General features: G+C 30.2%; 1 protein-coding gene across 3 annotated transcripts in view; it reads right to left on the bottom strand.

Annotated features, from left to right (window-relative positions):
- Positions 1-22252, bottom strand: part of Atg101 (autophagy-related protein 101) — a 69972-nt gene that overhangs the window by 31883 nt on the left and 15837 nt on the right. For 2 of the 3 annotated variants that reach the window (XM_085813873.1, XM_085813871.1), the window contains exons 2-3: positions 13537-13614; positions 7620-7706 (exon numbers count right to left, since the gene is read on the bottom strand). In XM_085813873.1, the coding sequence (XP_085669999.1) occupies positions 7620-7706; positions 13537-13614 (165 nt within the window). The remainder of the gene's footprint in view (positions 1-7619; positions 7707-13536; positions 13615-22252) is intronic. The other variant, XM_085813872.1, reaches the window with a different exon arrangement.

Here is a 22252-nt window from a genome sequence, read left to right as displayed (position 1 = left end):
AATGAATTTGAGATGTCCAAGGCTGAAGTTGCAAATGAATTTCTAGGAATAAGTTTTAAATATTCACAGAACAAACTTACTTTAGGCCAAAAGTCTTATGTTGAAAAATTGTTAAATAGATTTAGAATGTTAGATTGTAAGCCATCTGATACTCCTCTAGTGCCAAAGTCAACTTCATCAAATTTTGTGAATGGTGAAAGATTTCATGGCCCTTATCGTGAACTTGTAGGTGCTTTGCTATATCTGTCTATGACAACTCGTCCTGATATTCTGTTTCCTGTGAACTGTCTGAGTCAGATACAAGAACAACCCACTAACAGTGCTTGGGCTGGTCTGAAGCAAATTCTTCTATATTTAAAAGGGACATCTGAACTGAAATTATTATTTTGTAAATCTAATAGTGTTGATATTATGATAAATGTTTATGTTGATGCTGATTGGGGGTCACATACAAATGACAGAAAATCTATTTCAGGGTACATTATTTTCTTTAATGATTGTCCTGTAACTTGGTCTGTTAAAAAGCAAACATCTATTGCTCTGTCCTCTACTGAGGCAGAAATTTTGGCTTTAGCAAAAGCTATTCAAGACCTAACTGTATTTTATAATGTATCTAAAGAAATTTTAGGAGTCGACAATATTAAAGTTTCAGTTTATGAGGATAATCAATCTGTAATTAAAGCAATATTGAATGAAAGTAATTGTGCTAGACTAAAACATTTGGACATTAAATTAAAGTATATTAGGGATATTGTAAAATTGTATGATATAAATCTTGTATATGTTTTTAGTGAAAATCAGTTAGCTGATTTGTTTACAAAATGCTTGCCTAAACCAAGATTATGTTATTTAAGAGATAAATATAAAATAATATGTGATTAAGGGAGGGTGTTGAGAATAATCACACGTACTCCCCGTTCTTGTTTTAATGTCATGTATTTTAACCGTAACTGTTTTATACTTTTGCTTAGGTTGATCTGGCAACAGTTGTAGTAGTCCTTGGTCATGGTTTGATATGTAGAAACGTGTTGTTCCATGTGCGTGAAATTCCATCATTTAATAAAGCCTCTACTTAATTATCATCGGCCTCTGATTCACCTTTTTTAAATCTTTACACCTCAAAGCTAAAAACATTCTGCGCATGCTCAGCGTTGACACATGCAGATAGGCGTTTACTACTGTGCATATGCATGTGCGCGAGCGCAGAATACGTTTACGCATGCGCGTTTAATGTATAACGGACGGTATAAGCTAAAATTATCTAATTAGCTATTTCAGTTAATGTTGACCATTGCGTTGTTCCTTAACCTTCGAATTAGATCCGGCTTATTATTTTTGGCAGACTGTAAGAGCAATTTTATAAAAGTAAGCTTGAACTTTCGATTATGGCAAATAGAATTTTCGATGCTGGAGCTCCCAAAAGATCTACAAAACGAAAGTAAGTTCCGATGTCCATCAAACAAAAAGTAGAATTGCTGCAAAAAATGGATAAAGGTATGAAGAAAGTGACAGAGTGGTGATTTGTTTCTCTAATCATTCCGAAATCTGTTTATCAATTTCACGCTGCTCAGCGGGGATGGGGGAGGGCATCGCAGCACGCAATGAACTGGAAGTTGATCTGTCAGCACTATCCTTATCTTCAGGGCAGATGTTTTTATTTTATTCTGCTTATAATTCCTTACTAAATGTAGTATTTCATCTCGTTGTACTCCGTCTTTGATATGATTTAAATCAAATTCCTCGTCATTATAAATATCACAAATACACATCAAATAGTTTTCTGGTAGCAATTTTCTAATTTTGACTATGCGTAATGTACGCTTTACGTATGTGCGCGTTGAAAGAAATGCTTAATAAAGTAAACAAATAAGTATAAAGCTTTTTTTTTTTTTTTTTTTTTTTTTTTTTTTTGTGTGTGTGTGTGTGTGTGTGTGTGTGTGTGTGTAAATTTTGATACCCTTTAGATCATAATTGCTCTTTATTTCATAAATTACGATTTCATATTTTTAATTTTATAATTTCTCCATGCCATCTTACCAGATTTAAACTGATGATCTATATTCCGGAAAAACCGATAATCCGGAATCGCCGTAGTCTTGACGAGTCCGGATTAAAGACTTTTGACTGTATTAATTTTGTATTATATTTAAAGAAATTAAATAATGAAGAATCTGCATAAATGTATGTATGTATGTTTCTCGCATTGTGATAAAACAATGGTTGGTACCTAGAGCCATCATATTTTAAATAACATATGTTTCTACCCGAATATGAGCATCTGTAGGCCTGAATTTGTTTTACTATCTATTTCATATTTTGTAAAACTTTAAGGAATTTTTGATTAAGAAACTCATTTCAAAGTGAGCAATGGCAAACCTGTACAAATAAGAAAAAAGAAAAAAACTATCTCCAGCGCATGAGACTGTGTATTGGAAATTCTTAAGATAAATAAAGATTCTTAAGATGATTTTCACTTTAAAATGATTTTGCGATATTGCTGTTCAACTGAATTTTATGTTTTTAATGCAAAGAACATGATATTTAATAAATAAAGGTAATATGCAAAGCATTAAAAAAAAATGCCCCTTTGGACGGAATGTAAAATTTTATATTTATTTTTTTAGTCCAAAGGGGCAATTTGCCCTGAAGGACTATTAATTTCGTTTTGGCATTTTGCTTTGAAAACTTTAAAAGGCTGTATCACTTTTCAAATTGTTGCCACCATATATTATCGCACTGTCTTATATTTAAAGAAATTAAATAATTAAAAATCTGCATAAATGTATGTATGTTTCTCGCATTGTTATAAAACAATGGTACCTAGAGCCATCAAAATTTGAATAACATAAAGTTCCATAGAATATGTACATGTAGAAGCCCTAATTTGAATTTGAAATTTGTTTTATTATCGATTTCATGTTTTGTAACACTTCAACGAATTTTTTATTAAAAAAAAAGATTTCAAAACTAGCAATGGCAACATCGTATGAAAAAATTTTTTATCTCCAGCCCGTGAGACTCTGTATCAGAAATTTTAAAGATATTCTCATTTTAAAATTAATTTGCAATATTGCTGTTGAACTTAATTTTATAGTTTGAGTACATAGTTAATTTTATTTTTTTTAGAGGGGGAAGGACACTACATTTTTAAAACAGCAATAAATCTTCTTTCATTGAAAGCAAACACTATATTTCCATAGAGATAACTGTATGTATAAATGAAAGAAATGCGGTATTATAAAAGCAATAAATATTCATGACCATATATAGAGTACAGAGTCTGATATCCAGGCTTGTTGGGATCTCGGCGATTCTGGACATGGGATTTTTCCACGTATAATATTAATTTAAATCCAGTATGACAACATATAGAAATTATAAAATTAAAAATATGGAACAGTAATTTCTGAAAGAATAAATCATTTATGAACTTCGAGAATCAAAATTTAACATCCCAAAAAAACCCTCAATATTTTTTGGCTTTATTAAACACTTCTTTCACTGTAAGTTATTTAATTTGCTTCATTTTTGTTCTAATAATTTTTCTTTAATGCCATACCTGCCAACCTCTAAAGATAAAAATTCAGATTTCTCCCCCAAATTCAGAACACGAAGAATTAATATCATGCTTTGATATTAAAAAATGAACAATTTTATACAAATAGAAAAAAGAAAATTGTACTTACATTAGTAAATCTCAATTAAATAGTAACTAAAAAATTTATTAGGAAACATAAAACAAGAACTTAATGTTACACAAAAAAGTTATTGCAATGAATTTAGAGTGCATTTTTTGGCTTTAGCAAAAATTCTTTGGAAAATTTCCTGTCATAAAAATTAGTTTCCTCATAACATTTAGCAATTAAAATGTTTTGGTGAAATTTTTTGGTGAAATTGAAGAACGAAACATAGTTTTGTTTTTCTTTACAACACTGAAGACTCTCTCGCACTCAGCATTACTGTGTGGAATTACGAGAATAGCACATAAAACTCTTGCTAGTCTATCATATTTTGGTGTTCCATCAGCTCTTTTTATTCTTTTTAAAGTACCAACGAGGACATCAAGTCTATCTTCTCCAGAACTGCAAAGTCTTCAAACTGTGCAGCAGAAAATTGGTTCCGTAGTTCATCTAAAGCATCATTATTGCATTCATTTTCTTTAATTGCTAACAAATATGGAAATTTATCAATAAAAAAACTAATCTTTTGAAAAGATGAATTTTCAATTTGTTTCAAATTTGCCACTTCAGCATCTAAAAGAACTTCATTTTGCAAAGGAAACTTCCTTACAATGTAATCACAGGCTGAGGAAAAGTACTTTCTAAAACATTGAAAAAAATTTTTTTTCTCATGATCTTTCAAAGAATTTACAAGTTCCCTGGTTTGATTTCCAATTGTAAGATCATTGTCATCCTTTTGATTTGCCAAACTATTATAGGCAACACGAATCAACACACTGTTTTTCACAACGGACGGTTTTACAAACTTAGTATAAAGTTCTTTCAAAAGATCATCAAGAATTTGGATAAGCAGGGAAGATTTTGGCGAAGATGATTGTAGAAGGGTATTTACACTTTCAAAAATCTTAATGGTACTTAACACAAAACTACAATATGCTTTGTTCAAATCCGAAGAAAGAAGATAGAAAATCCTTTCCTCCCAGCTAATAGAAGACTGTTTCTTCTTCCCTTCAACTTCTTTAATAAAGTTGACCTTTGAGGAGTCTTCTAAGCATTTTCTTTTTAAAGGGTTTGATTCTGTGTGTTGGCTTTTCCCTTTTAAAGCATTTTGATTAGAAGCAAAGTTGATTTTCGGAATCTTATATGCCAACAAATTTGATGGGATCTATGGTTTCGTTTTGGTCTCTTCGTGGAAATATTTTAGCAATGCATCCCACTGTTCAATAAACCTTCCTAGCACTCTGCCTAAGGATAACCATCTCGTGCATACATGTTTCAGAATTTTTCTCGTTTCACCAGAGCACAGTTCTTCGAAATTCTTTAGGTTTTCTTTCCTTTTTACACTTTTTTCCAGATATAAAAACACATCAATCAGAAGCTGGTCAATATTTAATGGTAAAGCAGCTGCAGCTTTTTCTGCTGTCAAATTAATTAAGTGGCATGGGCATCCAATAACAATTAATTCATTTTGTTCTTTTTTGAGGAAAGAGGCTACACCCTTTTTGTCACCCACCATGACATGAGCATTATCTGCATCAAATGAAATGCAGTTTGATATTGGGATGTTAAGTTGTTTCAACTCATTAATTACCAAGGAGGCAATTTCCCCCGTAGTGTCTCCATTTAACAAAAGAATTGGAAGATGCAAAAGATGAGTTTTCATTTCATTAGAAACATCACAGAAATATGTGACAACGATGGGGTAAAGCTTCCATTCGCTGTCGTTGTTGCCATCGATTGACACCGAAAATGCTGAATTCTGGAGTGCAGCTGTTGTTTTACTTTGTGCATTGCAAGCAATTTCGTTCACAATAGAAGATGTTTTTGTGCGAGCACAAGCATATTTCTGAGCAATCTTGGGGTCGGGAAACATCCGTCTGAAAAGTTGACCGGCGTGATCGGCAACGCTTAGCGGCACGTTGTGTTCGATGAGGAATGCAGTAAACAAACACTCTGCCAAAATGACATCGGCATCTGAATTCGTAGCCGAATTTGAAAAAAAATCATCCACTTTCTTTGATGTTGTCGACGCCGAAGCATTAACTTCATGCTTCTTAGACTTAACATGCTTCACAATGTCACTTCTTCCAACGTGACTTATTATGAAGTCACACACTCACACGTTGCAAAATGCATAGTTATTTCCTTTGAAGGATTCTTTAATTGTTGGAAATTCGGCTTTCTAGGTAGGCCGAAAATATTGAAAATATGGTTTTCTTGAAATCATTTCGTAACAACGACGTATTAAGAAAATTCGTAGCATGTGCAAACAAAAAAAATGCGACAATCCATGCTCGCTGAGTCCGAGCTGAGTAATTCCCTTGCTGTTGAAACAAACGCGAAAAAAAATAATCTGGCGCCCACAAAGAAAACAGTGGGAGAAACAAGTTCAGCGCATTGGATTGGCTGGTTAAGTGGCGAGTTGGGAGATACTGCAGGTTACTGGATTCGAAGTTGTCAGTAGTTGGCGGTAAAACACGATGCAATTGGCGAAAATCGCTGAATTGGTGAAAAATTCTAAAATTTCGACATAAATCACTAAAAACACTTGAAAAAGGAAAAAAATCGTAAAAAATGGATTACAATCGTAAAATCTTAAAGACAAACGCTTTTCCGTAAAAATTATGAAAAATTCGTAATGCTATAGATGCATATATTTTCTTGTTCAATTACAAAGTTTCCTTGTTCAAGTTCTGTAATTGCAGTGTCAAGAATTCCCACTAAATTGTCAACAGAAACCTTTTCATTCACAACAACCTCTCTATAATGTTGTTCACTATCGGTAGAGATATTTTCTGGATTTAGAACCATACCATAAATTTCAATATCTATTAGTTGATAAATGATTAGGGCATTGTCATCACAGTGAAAAACTTCTGTTTTTTATTACCACTTTTTCATTTTAATTTAAAAATTCCATCAATTAGAAAATTTCACTTTTTGGGGGGAGGGGAATATCGGAACATCTAATTCACGGCAATTATCATAAAGCTTAACTAGCGCCATTACACTACTGGTGGTGTTCATGAGCTTGGCGACTAAAAATATGTTCTGCTGAATTTTGTCTTCCTTCTGTCGCACACTGATGAACTTAATCTTGAATTATATTAATTATTTCTTATACTTAAGCCTATTTCTCGCACATGCTTAAGGCTTATCCGAGTCACAAATAAATAAATTTTCACATATACTTAAAGCTTATCCAGGGGCGGTGCTAGATATTTTGCAGCTCACTGTAATCTATGCTAGTCCAAAATTCTGCAGCTTCCTAAAATTCTCAAAATTTTGCCATCCCTTAATTTTGTTGCTCAGTGCTACACTAAATTCTAAAAATTTTTCCTTCCCTAACTCTATTGCCTCATGTGAGTGTACCAACTCTGACACTGATCTAGGTCAACAAATTCAGTTTCCCCAATTCAAGTAGTACAAAAAGTAATCTTTTGACCTATTTGTATCATTCACAAAATCTATATTTGCCCATGGAAAGAAATTCCTGCTGATTTTCTCCTTGTCAGCACACTTAGCACTTTGCACCAGAGTTAGCTGAAGTCAGTAATTATCATGAACTGTAATGACAAAATAAAAGGTTTCCATATTCTTTGATATTCATTTACTTAAAAACAATTAGACATCACTGCATGAGTCATTTCTCAAGCTGTTGTGTGTTGATAATAACGCAATAATGCAAGTAAAAAATATTAAATAATGATTTGACATGTTGACTTCAATGCCAAATTGAAATTAAGAAATGAAACATGTTTTATTATGAAAAAATATCAAATTCACAAGCATAAAGGATAAAAAATATGTTTAAAAAAAGATTGCTAATGGTCCAGAGATTCGTATTTTAGATCATTCTCGATATTGAACATCCAGATATCAGACTTTGTACTGTATATATAATTTTAAATTTTGGAATAAATAAATATATTAACTTACATAAGTAAAATCAACAAAGTCACAAGTTACATCTTCAAAATTCATCGTACGAACAGTGTAGTTATTGCCTTCATTCTTGAAATGACACTAAAAATGAAAAAGTATGCATCAAATTTTTTTAACATACATAATCAATTGTTACTATTTAATACATTAATAAGAAGCATAATACATCAGTGAGAAGTATGACAGTTAAAAAATGTTGTCAGAACAGCAGTGGCTGTTGTTAGCAGACATTTAAAATTGATCTGAACACAACATTCACTTATATTTTTAAATAAAATCAAGAACATAACATGTTATTTGGTATATATTATGGCAATCATCTTGGCAGAAGTCACCAAATTTTCTCAGAATGTGCAAACTCTGACAACCATGCTCATAAATGTCTTTCAGTCAAGCAACATTACCATTTTCATATGCTTTCTTTGTGTTGTATTATTTTATAGACAAATCGTGATATTTTTTTGCCTTTAACTCAATCTTAAAATATTGTTTGCGAAATTTGCTAGCAATGGAAAAATCAGCGGTAAAAGTTCTGCAGGAATATTTTGCTAAACTGCTAAAAGGAACAATGATTAGATACAATTGGTAGATAGCCAGTGCAAAATGCCGAGTCTGTGGAATTCTCTGATGCTATTTAAAAAAAAAAAAAAAAAAAAAAATACTAATATGATTTTAAAAAATACTAATGAGTATATGGAGAGAAGAACAGCACCAAAAAATTGCATAACTTCATGAAAAATATCTTTCATTTTTTTAATGTCTGGTATAATCTTTATTTAATAATTAAAATTTGTACTATTAAAATTTTTTAAATATTTTGAGATTATTTGCTGACTTACGATAACTATCGATACTTTGAAAATATTTTTTTTTTAAATGTTGTGAAAATCACTAACTTGCATCTGATAAGTAATTTCTATCTTTTCATCTGTAAAAGATGCATCGTGCATTGCGCCAAGGTTACATTAATACATAGGTGCCAAAAAGGTTCAATAATTTAAATTGAGCATTATTTCTAACCAACAAACAGTAGAATATAATATATCTGGATATATTTTTATAAGCACACATAATAAGATCCAAAAAGTCATTTCACATGTAATTTACTAATTACTATTATCACTAAAAAGCATCAGAAAGCTGCAGAGACTCATCTTCGTGAAACCCTTAGCAATATCAGCTATCTAGCAAAGGCATTTCATTGTTGTTCTCTTTAGAAAAATTTCAGAAAAATTCTCTACTCTGGCGGAAAATTTACTGTGATTTCTTCCATTGCTGGCAATTCCAAAAGCTCATATTTTAAAACTTAGTTTAAGAGGAAAAATATCACGATTTGTTTACAAAAATTGTTTGAACCTAGAATACAACAAAAAAGAGCACTGCTTGAATGAAGCATGAGTGGCAGAGTGAGGTGCATTCTGAAAAATTTGGCGACTTCTCCTAAGGTGGTTGCATTAATACGTAAGTACCTACAAATTATTCGGTGTCGCCACTATTGAGAAAGCATACATTTTCATCTTTCTATTTTTCATTCATGATATCTTAATAAATAATATTTAAATTTATGGCTACTGCAGGCAATATAAACTATGTTTTTACTGTTTTCCCACATTTTTCTCATACTGATCTCTTGTAATTGTAGCATATATATGCACTTCTCTTTTTACTACATTTCCCAATTTGGTATTGCACACAAAATTTTTATTTTTATTCTTCACCAGAAACTTGTGGAACAGAGAATGAAATACATTTGGTAGGCATATATTTACTTCAAAATTTTTTTAAAAAGTGCAGTAAAAATTTCTTATGGGAACTGTGCTTCCCTCAATTTCTTTGTATCCAAGCACTGACTGCAGCCATCCAAAGTATTATAAAGCATTAGCTATCTGATCTTCCAAGTTTTATTGAAGAGTTTCTACCTATTTAGCCAAGAACATCAATACCATACTTTGCAGACTTATAAAATGGTACATTTTAGGCAATTTCTTACTGTTATCTGTAACATCAAGAGTTTGAAAAAGAGTGCTTAGTACGAACACTATTTTGTTCTTCAACTGATAGATAGCAAATTACTATCATTGTGCTGGTAAGCATAAATTGAATAAAGCAGACAATTGGATCACTGAAGTCTCTTAGAATTTGTCAAATCTCGTTATTCTTATTATATCTTTGAATCTATCATGTGGCAGTATATCTTGAAAAAATGGAAATCGCATCACATCCTTTTTGCACAACATGCTCTCTGAGCACATAAATGAGCCAACAGGGCATCAAATTCATCTAGTAACATTGATCAGTAGTCATTCTAAAGTTGCCGATAAGATTCTATTTCAGGTCAGTAGTCATTCTAAAGTTGCCGATAAGATTCTATTTCAGTACATACTTTTATTATCTCATCAGTTTATCCACACATAACTACCACGAACTTGTAACTTTTTCATTTTTCACATTTCTGTTTCCGTATGGTATTATTAATCTAGATTTAGATAATATATTTAGACAATAAAAATGTTTGACTATTAATGCGCATATATGTTTCAATCTATATGTATGAAAATTTAGAGAATGTTTGAGCTATTGTTAGATACCAAGACTTAAAAGAGAAGGGCTTGTTTATAAACCTTTCCCCCCCCCCGTAACAAGAAATGAGGAGTGATGACGTAGTCCTGCTGACACTGACTGCAAAGATGCAATTCACAGCAAAGAAATAAACATTTTAAATTTGAAAAAACAACCTTAAAAAAACTGTGCGTAAAAAATAGCTTAGAAGAGAAGATATTATTATTGTATGCACTTATAACATTTTAAAAGACAAAACTTATCTATTGATTTTAAAATAATAGATAAAACATGCTACATCTTCTTAAAAGTTAAAAGTTTTTTCCCTGTGCATTTATTATTAAATCAGGAAGATAAAAACTATAGCATTCAGTATCTTTTCTTCATCTGCATACTAAGGGGGAGAATTCTATTACTTTTTCTAAAGTAATAACAGCTTTTTAAAGTCAGGCAAAAAAAAAAAAAAAATTAGTTTGGCATAGTTTTGAATATATATGTCATTTTTTTTTTTTTTTAATCTGCAGCTAAAGAAAATGAACTTATGTTTGACTGCCCTTGAAATTAATAGTTTTATTTAAAATTTAATCTCATCTAAGATTGCTCTTTTGACCTAATTATAAATTTTACACTGGCTTTAATTCCGATTTGACATAACAACAGATATTTTTTAAATAATTGTCTAACTTATACTCACATTTATACATGTACATTTCAATAAATACATGATTGTTGTCTTCAGTTTGACAAAACAACTTTGTTCACAGCATCTAAAGAGAATTACTTAATCTTTCAAAAGAGGGGCAAAAGAGGATGATCTTTTATGCGAAATTACTTTGATGTTTCATACAATTATAAATTACCTAAAATATTGAGCTAGCTTTTTTTTTTTTTTTTTTTTTTTTTTTTTTTTTTTTTTTGCAAATTATCAATGCATTTTTGTTTATTTTTACAGTTAGGACATTCAGCAATATCTTTACATCACTTGTGAGTTTTATTTTAAAATCATCATATCTGATTTATTTCTCCTATCATAATTTTTGTAATCGGTCTCAAAACGAATTTTCTTCAAACTTAATCCATGTAATCTTTCAAAAGCAGTCAGCATTTTTTTTTTTTTTTTTTTTTTTTTTCTTTGAACAGAATTGGATTTTAACATTTCCTTTGTGGTAATCCAAGCAAGTGATTTTTCATGTCATTTTCACAACCCTTGCACGGAAAATGTTCACTGCAAATTCTTGCGTTCTTCACATTAATAGAATCTTGTCTTCCGCACATCTATCCTTTTTTTTTTTCACCAAAAGCAAATTGTCCTTTGGAAAAATATGAAATATGATATCCATATCTATCTCATTTCTAGCACTTTTCTACAACACAAATACATAAATGATACTTTAACCACAGTGGTCTCAAATTTACATTGCATACGGGCCAATGCACAATCTGAAAGTAGCTGACAGGCAGCAATTACAAAAAAAAGGGGGGGAGGGACTTTATATTAGATATTGTAGAAACATATAAATAAAAATAATGCAAGAAAAATATCAAATTTATACATATATTTTTGCTGAAAAGTTGGTATCTGCAAAAAATTTTTGTTGGTTACAATTTGAAATAAGACAGATAAATATTAAAATTTTCAGACTGGCATTTATTAAACTAATTGTAATATATTGAACTACTATGTAATTTACTTTTGATTTAAACTAAAAAGAAATATATGAAAACTTCCCAAGAGGGTGAAAACTTGACAATAAATAATGACAACTAATTCTCTTTCTTTTAATTATTAGATTTTTCTATGACGCAAAACAGAAAAAATAATATTTGTACGTAAATTAGTGTAAACGTCTTTGTTTTTTACTACACTTTTCAACATCTCATAATGTTTCAATTTTCATGACGTTTGTAATCTTGGAGGGAAATTACTAAAAAGTATCATCACAAATTGCAGATATTCATCAGAAGTCTGGTTCTTTTCACAGACTTATTATTTTTCAACTATGAAAAACTGTTCTCATGTAAATGTACTCAAAAACAAAGGGAGTATTCTTATTGTGAAAATTTTAAGTTAAAATATTTAACTTAAAAAGTACTAATAAAAGTTAATCAAATTTGTAGCTAAAAAAATCTTTGAACAAGGTTTATATCATAGAATAAATTACTTAGCTATATTTTCCGAGGAGTTACTTTCATTTTTGGTAATGAAAATAACTTAAAATTGGACTGCAAGCCATTAAAATCTTAAAACATTTTTTCAAATTCTTATCATAATAATTTCACAGGCATCATCAAATTACTTTGAGGGCTGTGTTTGAGCTTGCCACTGCTTTACTAGCAAACAATATATGTGATAAAAATTAATTTGTGATGTCCACATTGCTGGAACATCGTTTTACAGCAGAATGCAACTACAGTCTTAAACAGGCGAAGTCAGAGCAGATGGAACGTAGCGACATCAGTCTACTTCCTGTTAACTCCCCTTATGAGGATCGTGTCAGCAAAGACTCAAACAATAGAATGGGCTAGCCCTTTTCGTTAACTCTAGGTAGGTATATATGTTCATATTCTGCCATTTCTTGCAACTTCTTCCTTCTTCGAAAATGTCTCATTAGAACTATTTTGAAATGTCAAGTTCCTTTCAGCTGTTTTCTATTTTTGTTTATTCTGTGTACACTTGCAAGTTTATGTTTTAGCAAGTTTCTTAATAAAACCAATGTTTATATTTGTTATGTTTTTCATTTCCTAAACCATTCAAATCATTACATTTTCATTTTTTGAACAATAATCTATATATTTTCTCAAAACAGTAAAATCAAAATAACTTTAACTTTTCGAGCGTACAGAAGTGCTTGACAAACAATTTAAAGCCTGTAACACATTATTAAATTTGAAGTGCACTTTAATTTCTTTCTTTCATCTAACATTAAATCAAAACTTAGAAATCAGAAATAGATGAAAAAAACTGCACAAGCAATTATAGAGCTGTAAATTGTTTATTCATATTATTTATATAGCAAAGGTATGCAATGTTTTTAATTTAGTTATGCATGTTTATAGGTAATTCTGGTTTATTTGAATTATAAATATATATTTTGATAAAATTGGTAAGAACAGAAGTAGGGTGAGCAATTTATCTGAAAAAAAAATAATAAGTCACAACATCATTTTATTATTCATATAAGGAAAAATATAAGCTTGATTTGTAAAGTTTCATTTTGAGAAAGCAAATTAAAGACTTAACTGTATTCATAAACAACCAATTTAGTTACAGATGTGCAAGCCCTGAATGTACAAAAAAAAAAAAAAAAAAAAAAAAAAAAAATCAGGAAAATATTTTTTTTTTTCTTTTTACCTTTCCCAAAGTTCTGTGAAAAAGAAGGGTATGAAAAATAGATGATACTATTTCCTGAACCTGACGTCCTTCCACAGACTAGAGGGAAAACCAAATTTATTATTATATAAAAATAGCAAATATTTCACAATGATTATTATTATAACTATTAATTATTTCTATGAAAGTGTTACAAAATTTTACACAAACATTTCATAGCATTATTTTTAGGCATTTTATTCCTAAAATTGAGATCACTGCATTCTTATTTAATAACGCATTTCAAAATAAATGAAAAAGTTACATCTACAAAAATTATTTAAATTTACTTTTTTACTATTATTTTATGCATTAACTATACATTAAGAATAGCAACTGCATTCACCATATTGTTGCATACGTATGGGTTCATAATGGAATGAATGCACAAGTCTGATAATAGGTTAATAAAATTTATTTTTATCACAACCAATATTTCAGAACTGGAATTTGGTGACTTTTGGTGATTTCTCGCCAAATTTGGAGATTTAACTGGTCGCCAAAAACTGTTGTCAGCTTGCCGACATCTCGCCAAATTATCGAGATACACATTTACTCAATGTTAAATGCACTTGCCCCTGAATTCTTACTTTTCCAGCATAGCTTTCTCTTAAAATTTATCTTGAGCTACATTACACAGAAAAATACAACATTTACTTAATTCTACTAAAATTATCTAAGTACAAAATTCGTAACAATATATGCATTGACTACAATTACCAAGAAATAGCTTTCATACACCTTATTTGTGGCGTATAAGACACACAGGCAATAAGATGCACCCCCTTTTTTATATACATTTTTGAAGGATAAAACTTTATTACTGATCATTATAATGAACTTACAGTATTTTAAATATAAAGTAATACAAATACAAAGTAATACATTCTGAAAATACCCAATCTATCTGGGAAAGAACACCTTTTAATCTTCTTTGTCAAAACCCACACACTCATTGAGCTAAATAAAGAGTCACTTGAAACCTTTGAGCTAAATAAAGAGTCACTAAATCAGCATTTGAGCCCTCATACAACAAACTCCATCCAGTGCATTACTAATGCCAAAATGATTTAACTACTGTCTCTGTTTTCACAGCATCCCATGAAGCTTTGATACATTCACAAACTTGCAAAATACCAGGCCTCTTCCTTCTTCCTGATGGTGTAACCTCGAAATTTGAAGACTGCATACAGTTGTTCCACTTCTGCTTCATAAATCCCTTAAATGAGTTATTAATGCAGACATTTAAAGGTTGAAGCTGACTAGTTGGGCCTCCTTAAATTACAGCTGAGTTTTCAATTCTTTATTTTTAACATCTTCTGTTCTGCAAGAATGAAATAGATCCCATAGAGCAGGTTTCTTCAACATTCTGCCAGGGCACCTCGACTAAATTTTATCTATCCATAACTTCATTACTCCTCCATACATCCAGCCTTTTGCGTGAATATGTTTAAACACTCCTTTAGGCACTTTTTCTTTAGTAGTGTCTTCCTTTTAAAAATCAACAGTGAGGGATATTCTGTCCCATCAGCACAGCAGGATAAAACACCTGTGAGTGAGGTTTTCGTGCCCTGAAGCTTTAACAGTAACATTTTTGTACCTTTGGAATCTACTGTTTTGTTTGAAGGCACACCAAAAGTCAGAGAAACCTCATCCGTGTTTCCTATTTGAGCACGTACAAAATTTTCTAATTTTCTTGCATTAATGATGAATCAATAAAATTCAATAATTTTTTCTCCATATTTGTCAGGCATCTTTTGCAATATTTTTGTTTTAGTTCACATACATAGTTTTAATAAAACATAATAATCATTTTTGTAGAGGCTGAAAGTCCCACTTTTCTGTCATCTAAAATCAAAGTATTCAGCTCTGTCTCAAGTTCATCCAATTGTGCAGTTAGTAGGTTATGTTTACTGTGAGTTGTTTTTTTAGATCCTCTTCTTGATTCTGCCAAGTTCTTATTTTCTCAGTTGGGGATGGCTTGAAATGTATCTCTACAGCTATTTCCATGTTCATTAGCATACACAATCACACGTAGCTTGTATGCTATGTTATAGCAATGCCAGTATAGTTTTTGAGCCATAACTTGCCAACAAATTTAAGAAAATTGAACAGGAGAAATTTCATACATTTAAAAGATGTTCATAAAAATTGGAAAGTTTAAACAAACTCAGCTATGATCGTCAATGACAGTGCATGCACGTTCACTGAACTCTACATAACTGTAATATTCCCACACCCACAAGGAGGGGGGAGGAATTGATAACTCTGAATAGGGGAAATTTCCAGAGAAATTAATGTAATAAAAACTCAGTATCAATGCATAAGATGCATTGTTGACATATAAGATGCACCCCGTTTTTCAGACCTATTTTCAAAGGAAAAAAAAAGTGCATCTTATACACCAGCAAATATGGTACTTTTTTTAATTGATATATACAGTACTTCATGTATTTTTCCTTCTTTTTAACTAATTTTATGGTTCAAAAATAAAAAGGGAAATCAATGCCAATACAGGCAGTTCTTGATTTTTACATATGGTTGGTTCCTAAAAATGTGTGCAAAAGTTTAATGTTCGAAAGAAAAAGGATATTAAAAAAAAAAACTGAATAGTATTTTAAGATGCTAATATGATGAAGTACTAATTTATCAAAAATGTTATTTATTTATCAATATTCATAATTAAGTTAACAAGGTGCATTTAAGTACTTTCAAATCTTTTCTTTATAAACCTGCCAAGAGTTAGTTGAATACTACCCATTAGCATTTCCTTCCTCACTTTCACTGTGTATTTCATTTAACTCTTATTGCTGAATTAAATATTCATTTGACAGAGGTACTCAGATTCAGTGAACTCATTAACTTCTTTGTTGTTGACATCAAAGTTCAGTTCATTCATTAGGGTAACTATTTTATCTGTCATAGTTCCACAGTTTCTTCAGAATTTATAAAATCGCTCACCATTTCTGGGCATAATTGTTTTCAGGAACCTTTCATTGTTGACTCAGCCCTGGAGTCAACAATATTGTTTGTTGCAATCCATATATTATAGTCTTCCACAAATCTCTTAATGTAGGCCCACCTTCCCTGCCAGCTGCCTTGATAGACTGATTAGTGTCATGCAATGCCATTTAAAAATATCTATCACTATTTGATCCATAGCTGTATAAGGCAGGTACTACAGGGAAGGAAAAACAAAAGGTATAACAGAGATTTTGAGTGTCTTGGAACATTGTCTAAGATTAATGATACTTTAAATTGTAAATTTTTATCTTCAAAATACTGTTTAAATTGCTCATACTTGATGAAATGTGAACTAATCTTTAAATTATTAATATAGTAACTAGTTTGGCAGCTTGTCTTCCTACTCTCTGGAGGCTTAATGGTGGTTGGGTCTCGAGTCTGAGAACTCTGTTGATGCACCACTCTCATCAATGTCAGAGTGACTGCATGGAAGTGAACAATTCCCGTAATATGGATAAAAATCTTTAAAAGTTTTAATCTGAAAAATTTTTGATTTAATGAATTGGGTGAAAGTTTTTCTAAAGCATGTAGTTACACATGCTTCTAGTTTTTCTAAAGCATGTAGTTTTTCTAAAGCATGTAGTTTTCTAAAGCATGTAGTAAGAACATAAGAAATTAAAAATAGTCATGAATAAACTCTAAATAACTATCATATTATTATTTCTTTAAAAAAACTATTTTTAGTAAGTATAGTACGATATCCAATAAGATATCTTCATTTCTACATCTCAGCAACTTGAATCTCATACGTTCTCATTGTTATCTCTCTTACGCCTTAGGCCTCAAATCATCCATAAAAAATTAGATAAGGTGAATGTGAAAACTGGTTCAACAAAATCGTAAGCTGAATGTGAATTTGCATTTGCTTCACTGTGATAACGTTCAACAGTTAGAAGGGAAAGTTTGGTGTGACTTTTGTAAGGAGTTTCTGGGGATTTGTCTTTCTTAGTAAGATGAAAAAATCACTATGGATGAATTTGTTTTAAAATTTGGGGAAGCTTGTTCTTTAAAGACACTGAGGGGAAAATCACGTAAACATTTTTTTAATTTTCAGAACCTGTGCTAAAATGCGGAGGAGAGACACACGAGGAAATAGAATACAATTTATCATGAGGAAATTAATACAACTTATCAATGAGGAAATACAATACAATTTATCAATGACACAACCAAGAAAATATAGATAAGAAAAATAAATGCTATTTAATTAAATTTTGAATATATATATAAATAAAAAATTTTCTCTCATTACATTTAGATAAAATTTTTAAAAAATAATATTTCAGGATAGTTCAAATTCAAACATAATTTGCTATTATGTGCTTCCAAAAAATTATCCCAAATTTCTCTGTGATGAAAATATTGTAATTTTCATCACAGAGAGGGGCTTAAAGTCTAATATAAAATGATTGGTTTCATTTACATTTGATAAGAACTTTCCCGCAAATAATTGGTAAAAATCCTTGCAATATACTTGGTAAGACCCGCCTAACGCTAGAGGGCGCTGAGAGCGCCATTGAGTGCATGCTGAGACTTGAAGGAAATTATTCAATGGATGATGTGCGATTTCTGAGATGAGATATTATTATATTTAATTAAATCAATTTATATTTTATTGATTAGTAATTATTGATTTTGATTTATTGATATGAGATGTGATATTATGTTTTGCTGAACCACCACACTTTCGACAAACTTGGATTACCACTGAATCTCAAAACCACCGATGCGCAATACTATTCATATCTTAATGTTGCATGCTATGTATTTCTAGAGACTTTCTTAATTACACCTAATGAACAACAAGAAACTGAAATTTTATCGAAAATAACTACTCATTTAGCAAAATAAGAAGCTATGAAACAGTCCAAGGTAAAAAACAGAGATAAGGCTAATTCACCTTTAAACTTGATAAATATATCACCAGAAGTACTGGCAGAGTAAGTCCTAAAGCACTAAGCAGGAGCTCAATACAGTCACAAGATTCTCAACTCAATGCCAATCATAGCCTCCTACTTAAGGACTTCTTCTGGAAGCTTTAAGAAAAATTGGTTCTAAATGTTCAAAAATGCATTTTTTAAAACTTCCAGAATGTTTTTAGGTTGGCAAGAAATTTCCAAATGTCACCAACTTCATGATAAAAATTACTGGCAACACTCAGTAGATGACTTTGGTAAAAATATATTTACAGGTGCCCCTTGACGAAAATTTTCGATTTTTGGCAGTACATGAACACCTTGTGCAATTCTTTGACTTGTTATTTTGGCCTTGTGTGGCAGCGATTCAGAAAACTGCACAAACTCGGCATTGTGCACTCCCTTGACTTTGTCCATGTACACTGCTCAAAATAAAAAATGGGACAGTGCTATAACTCCCGTTCTACTGGGGCGATTCACGAAATTCAAATTGCGTTCTTTATGTCTCGAAAGCGCGACTTAGGATATATATTAGATTTATATATAGCCCTATTCTAACATAGGTATTTTGACACAAAATCGGACTTTTTCTGAAATAACATACCATTTTTTTTACATATTTCGATTCTACGACTCAAATTATGCCAGAATACCAAATTTTGTAAAAATCGTACGAGTAGTTTTTGAAATATTAGCTCTCAAAATTTTAGTTCCTCAATGTTAATTGAATTTGGCAAATATTTATTTATATCTCTTTTTTTATTAAACTTTTTCGATTTTTCTCTCACATTTCGAAATTTAGGTTCATTCCAAATAAAATTTACCCATTTTTTGTGTTTTATTTTTTAAATTTCTATTTTTAAATAATTTTTATAAATTTTTCGAAAAAAATTTGGAATTATAACCTATAAAATTTTTACCATCATCTTAAAGTAGGTATATTTTTAAGCATATCTGCAAAAAATTAGACTTTTTTATTCAAAATTTTCTAAGATATACACAAATTTACATATTTTCGCGTTTTGAAATTTGGCATCTTTTTTTTGAGCGATAATAACGCCAAATGTGGTCTATGGATTTTTGTTACACTGTATTGCCACAGCTATTTTTAACTTTAAATTTCAAGTAAAATTTTACGGAGAATTAATTATATGACATTTTTTCCCTCAATGATGCATAATAAATATGTATTAATACTATATGAAAAGCTATTTTTTTAAATAAATTTTTTAATATTTTTTTTTAATTTCTATCTTTTTTTTTTTTTTTAAATTTAATAAGAGTAAATTTTTACCTTTATCGTCTGCTACTTTACTACCGTTTTATCGTTTGCTACTTTACTTCGTTTAAATCGAATTGTCTAAAACTGAGAATTTTCGTTTGATATTTATTTGAATTTTATGACATTAACTGCACAATTTATTTCTAAACAAATTTATTTCTAAATTAATTATATGACATTTTTTCCCTCAATGATGCGTAATAAATATTTATTAATACTATATGAAAGGCTATTTTTTTAAATTATAGATGATATTATTCAAATTTTTAACTATTTTTTTTTTTTTCTCTCGTATCTTTTCCTTTTTTAAAAAATTTAAGAGTAAGTTTTTGTAAGAGTAAATTCTTACCTTTGGCGTTTTATCGTATGCTACTTTACTTCGTTTAAATCAAATTGTCTGAAACTGAGAATTTTCGTTTGATATTTATTTGAATTTTATGACATTAACTGCATAATTTATTTCTAAACAAACTGTTGCTTTTGAAGTGGCTGAAAGAGCGGCTGGTACTATCATCCATATTTTTAAAGCACAGTATATTTTTATAGAAACATAAGATTTAGAATAATCATTTTTATAAAAGTCAAATTATGATATAAATATACAAACCTCTAGAGACTGAATTAATGTAAGTTCAATGGTTATGTAGAAATGATCTGCAGCTACTTAATCCCTGGATAAGTCAGCAGATTCCGTGGACAAGTAAGAATAATTATATAAACGACACCCAACATTCTGAATTCAATTAACAACGAGGATACGATGTTTATTAAATGAATTCAAGAAGTTTTAAAACATAAAAAATCAACTCATTTTTTATCCTAAAATGTATTTTTGTGCGTAGCGTATTTTCATTATTCTAATTTAAAATTCTAATAATTCTTAAAATTCTAATTTAGAATGTAATTGTCAAGAACTGATTCCTAATCATCAGTAATATATTAAGTAATTATTACAGTTATTAATAAATCCTTCTTATAAAGTAATTGCAAATATTTCAAAAAACTTTCTGTCTGAATGCAAATATTTTTAATTTTATATTAATCAAGATTGCACACGATATTATTTATTTGCACTTCAATTCTTAACGTCAGTTCTAGTAGAAGTTACAAATCAATTATATTTAATTAAGGATTGGATTGGATTATTTAATTATGGCAAAGCACACGAGGGCTATCGGCCTAAAGGGAGGGATGCCTTCGTGGAGGACTTTCTAAGGGAAACTGGCCTCATATACATGTTACACATCGGCAAAACCACGAAAACACCCATGCAACCAGCCCGTTCGCCGGATTCGAACCTCGGACCGAACTACGAGTGATCAGCGTCTTTACCGCTCGGCCGTTTGTGGGCCTTTATGAAATGGAAGGCGATAACTTTATTTAAAATGATTGTCAGAAATACCAAAATGTTTCGAAAAGTTGGATACTTTTTAATATACTTTCAGAATGCTTAAAGAAAAAGAGAAGAAAAATAAATTTTTTCATAAAATTTAGTATTTGTATTTTTTTTAATTTAAAACTTTTCAATGTTATGATATTTGATTCTTGCGATTTCAAAAATAAAATATTTGACGAAAATATGAATAACATTTTAAGAAACCAAATGTAGGATAAAATTGTGTAAAGCAATGGGCACAATGATAAAACTGTTTAAAGCAGTGTATGCAAGTCATCCTAAGTTAAAATGTCGGTTATACATCTCTCTTATTTATATATATCTTTTCTGAACGGAACATTTCTGAACAACACAAACAATTAAAAATAAAAGTATAAAAATTTAAAAATTACCTAAAATAATAACTATGACGAAAAATATATATAAAGAAAACTATTTGAAAAAAAATAAACGCTGCACCTTTATTTACGCAGTTCGAATAGGTAAATAGAAATTTTTAAAACAGTTATTCGAAAAAAAAAAAATGTGCAACTTAAACAATTAAAATGAAATTCGAAAAAGAAAAAAATACTTAAAATAATAAGTTATAATTAAAAATATAATATAAAGAATATTATTTGGAAAAAAGGAACGATGGTGACTTCTTTTCCTCTCATGGGAAAGGAAACTAGGTTGCCATATATTAAGAAGTTCGCCAAGTGAAGTATTCTTGGCGCAAACTGACAAAAAAGTGCCAACATAAATTTGTGAATTTCTCCGTAAATTTTGCTCCAAATTTTACAAAATTTCATATTTAGGCATAATTTGAGTCGTAGAATCGAAATATGTAAAAAAATTGGTATGTTATTTCAGAAAAAGTCCGATTTTGTGTCAAAATACCTACGTTAGAATAGTGCTATATATAAATCTAATATATATCCTAAGTCGCACTTTCTAGACATGAAGAACGCAATTTGAATTTTGTCAATCGCCCCAGTAGATCGGGAGATATAGGACTGTCCCATTTTTTTTTTTTTTTTTGAGCAGTGTACATATTGATCTAGTTTCATTTAAAAAGTCAAAGGAGTACCCAATTCTAAA

Source organism: Stegodyphus dumicola, chromosome 3 (genome assembly GCF_044657685.1).
Source record: "Stegodyphus dumicola isolate Sdum_Otavi_A_Nest chromosome 3, ASM4465768v1".
Classification (NCBI taxonomy): Eukaryota; Metazoa; Arthropoda; class Arachnida; order Araneae; family Eresidae; genus Stegodyphus; species Stegodyphus dumicola.
The sequence above is the reverse complement of the archived record's forward strand: the minus strand, read 5'-3'. Positions and strand labels throughout refer to the sequence as shown.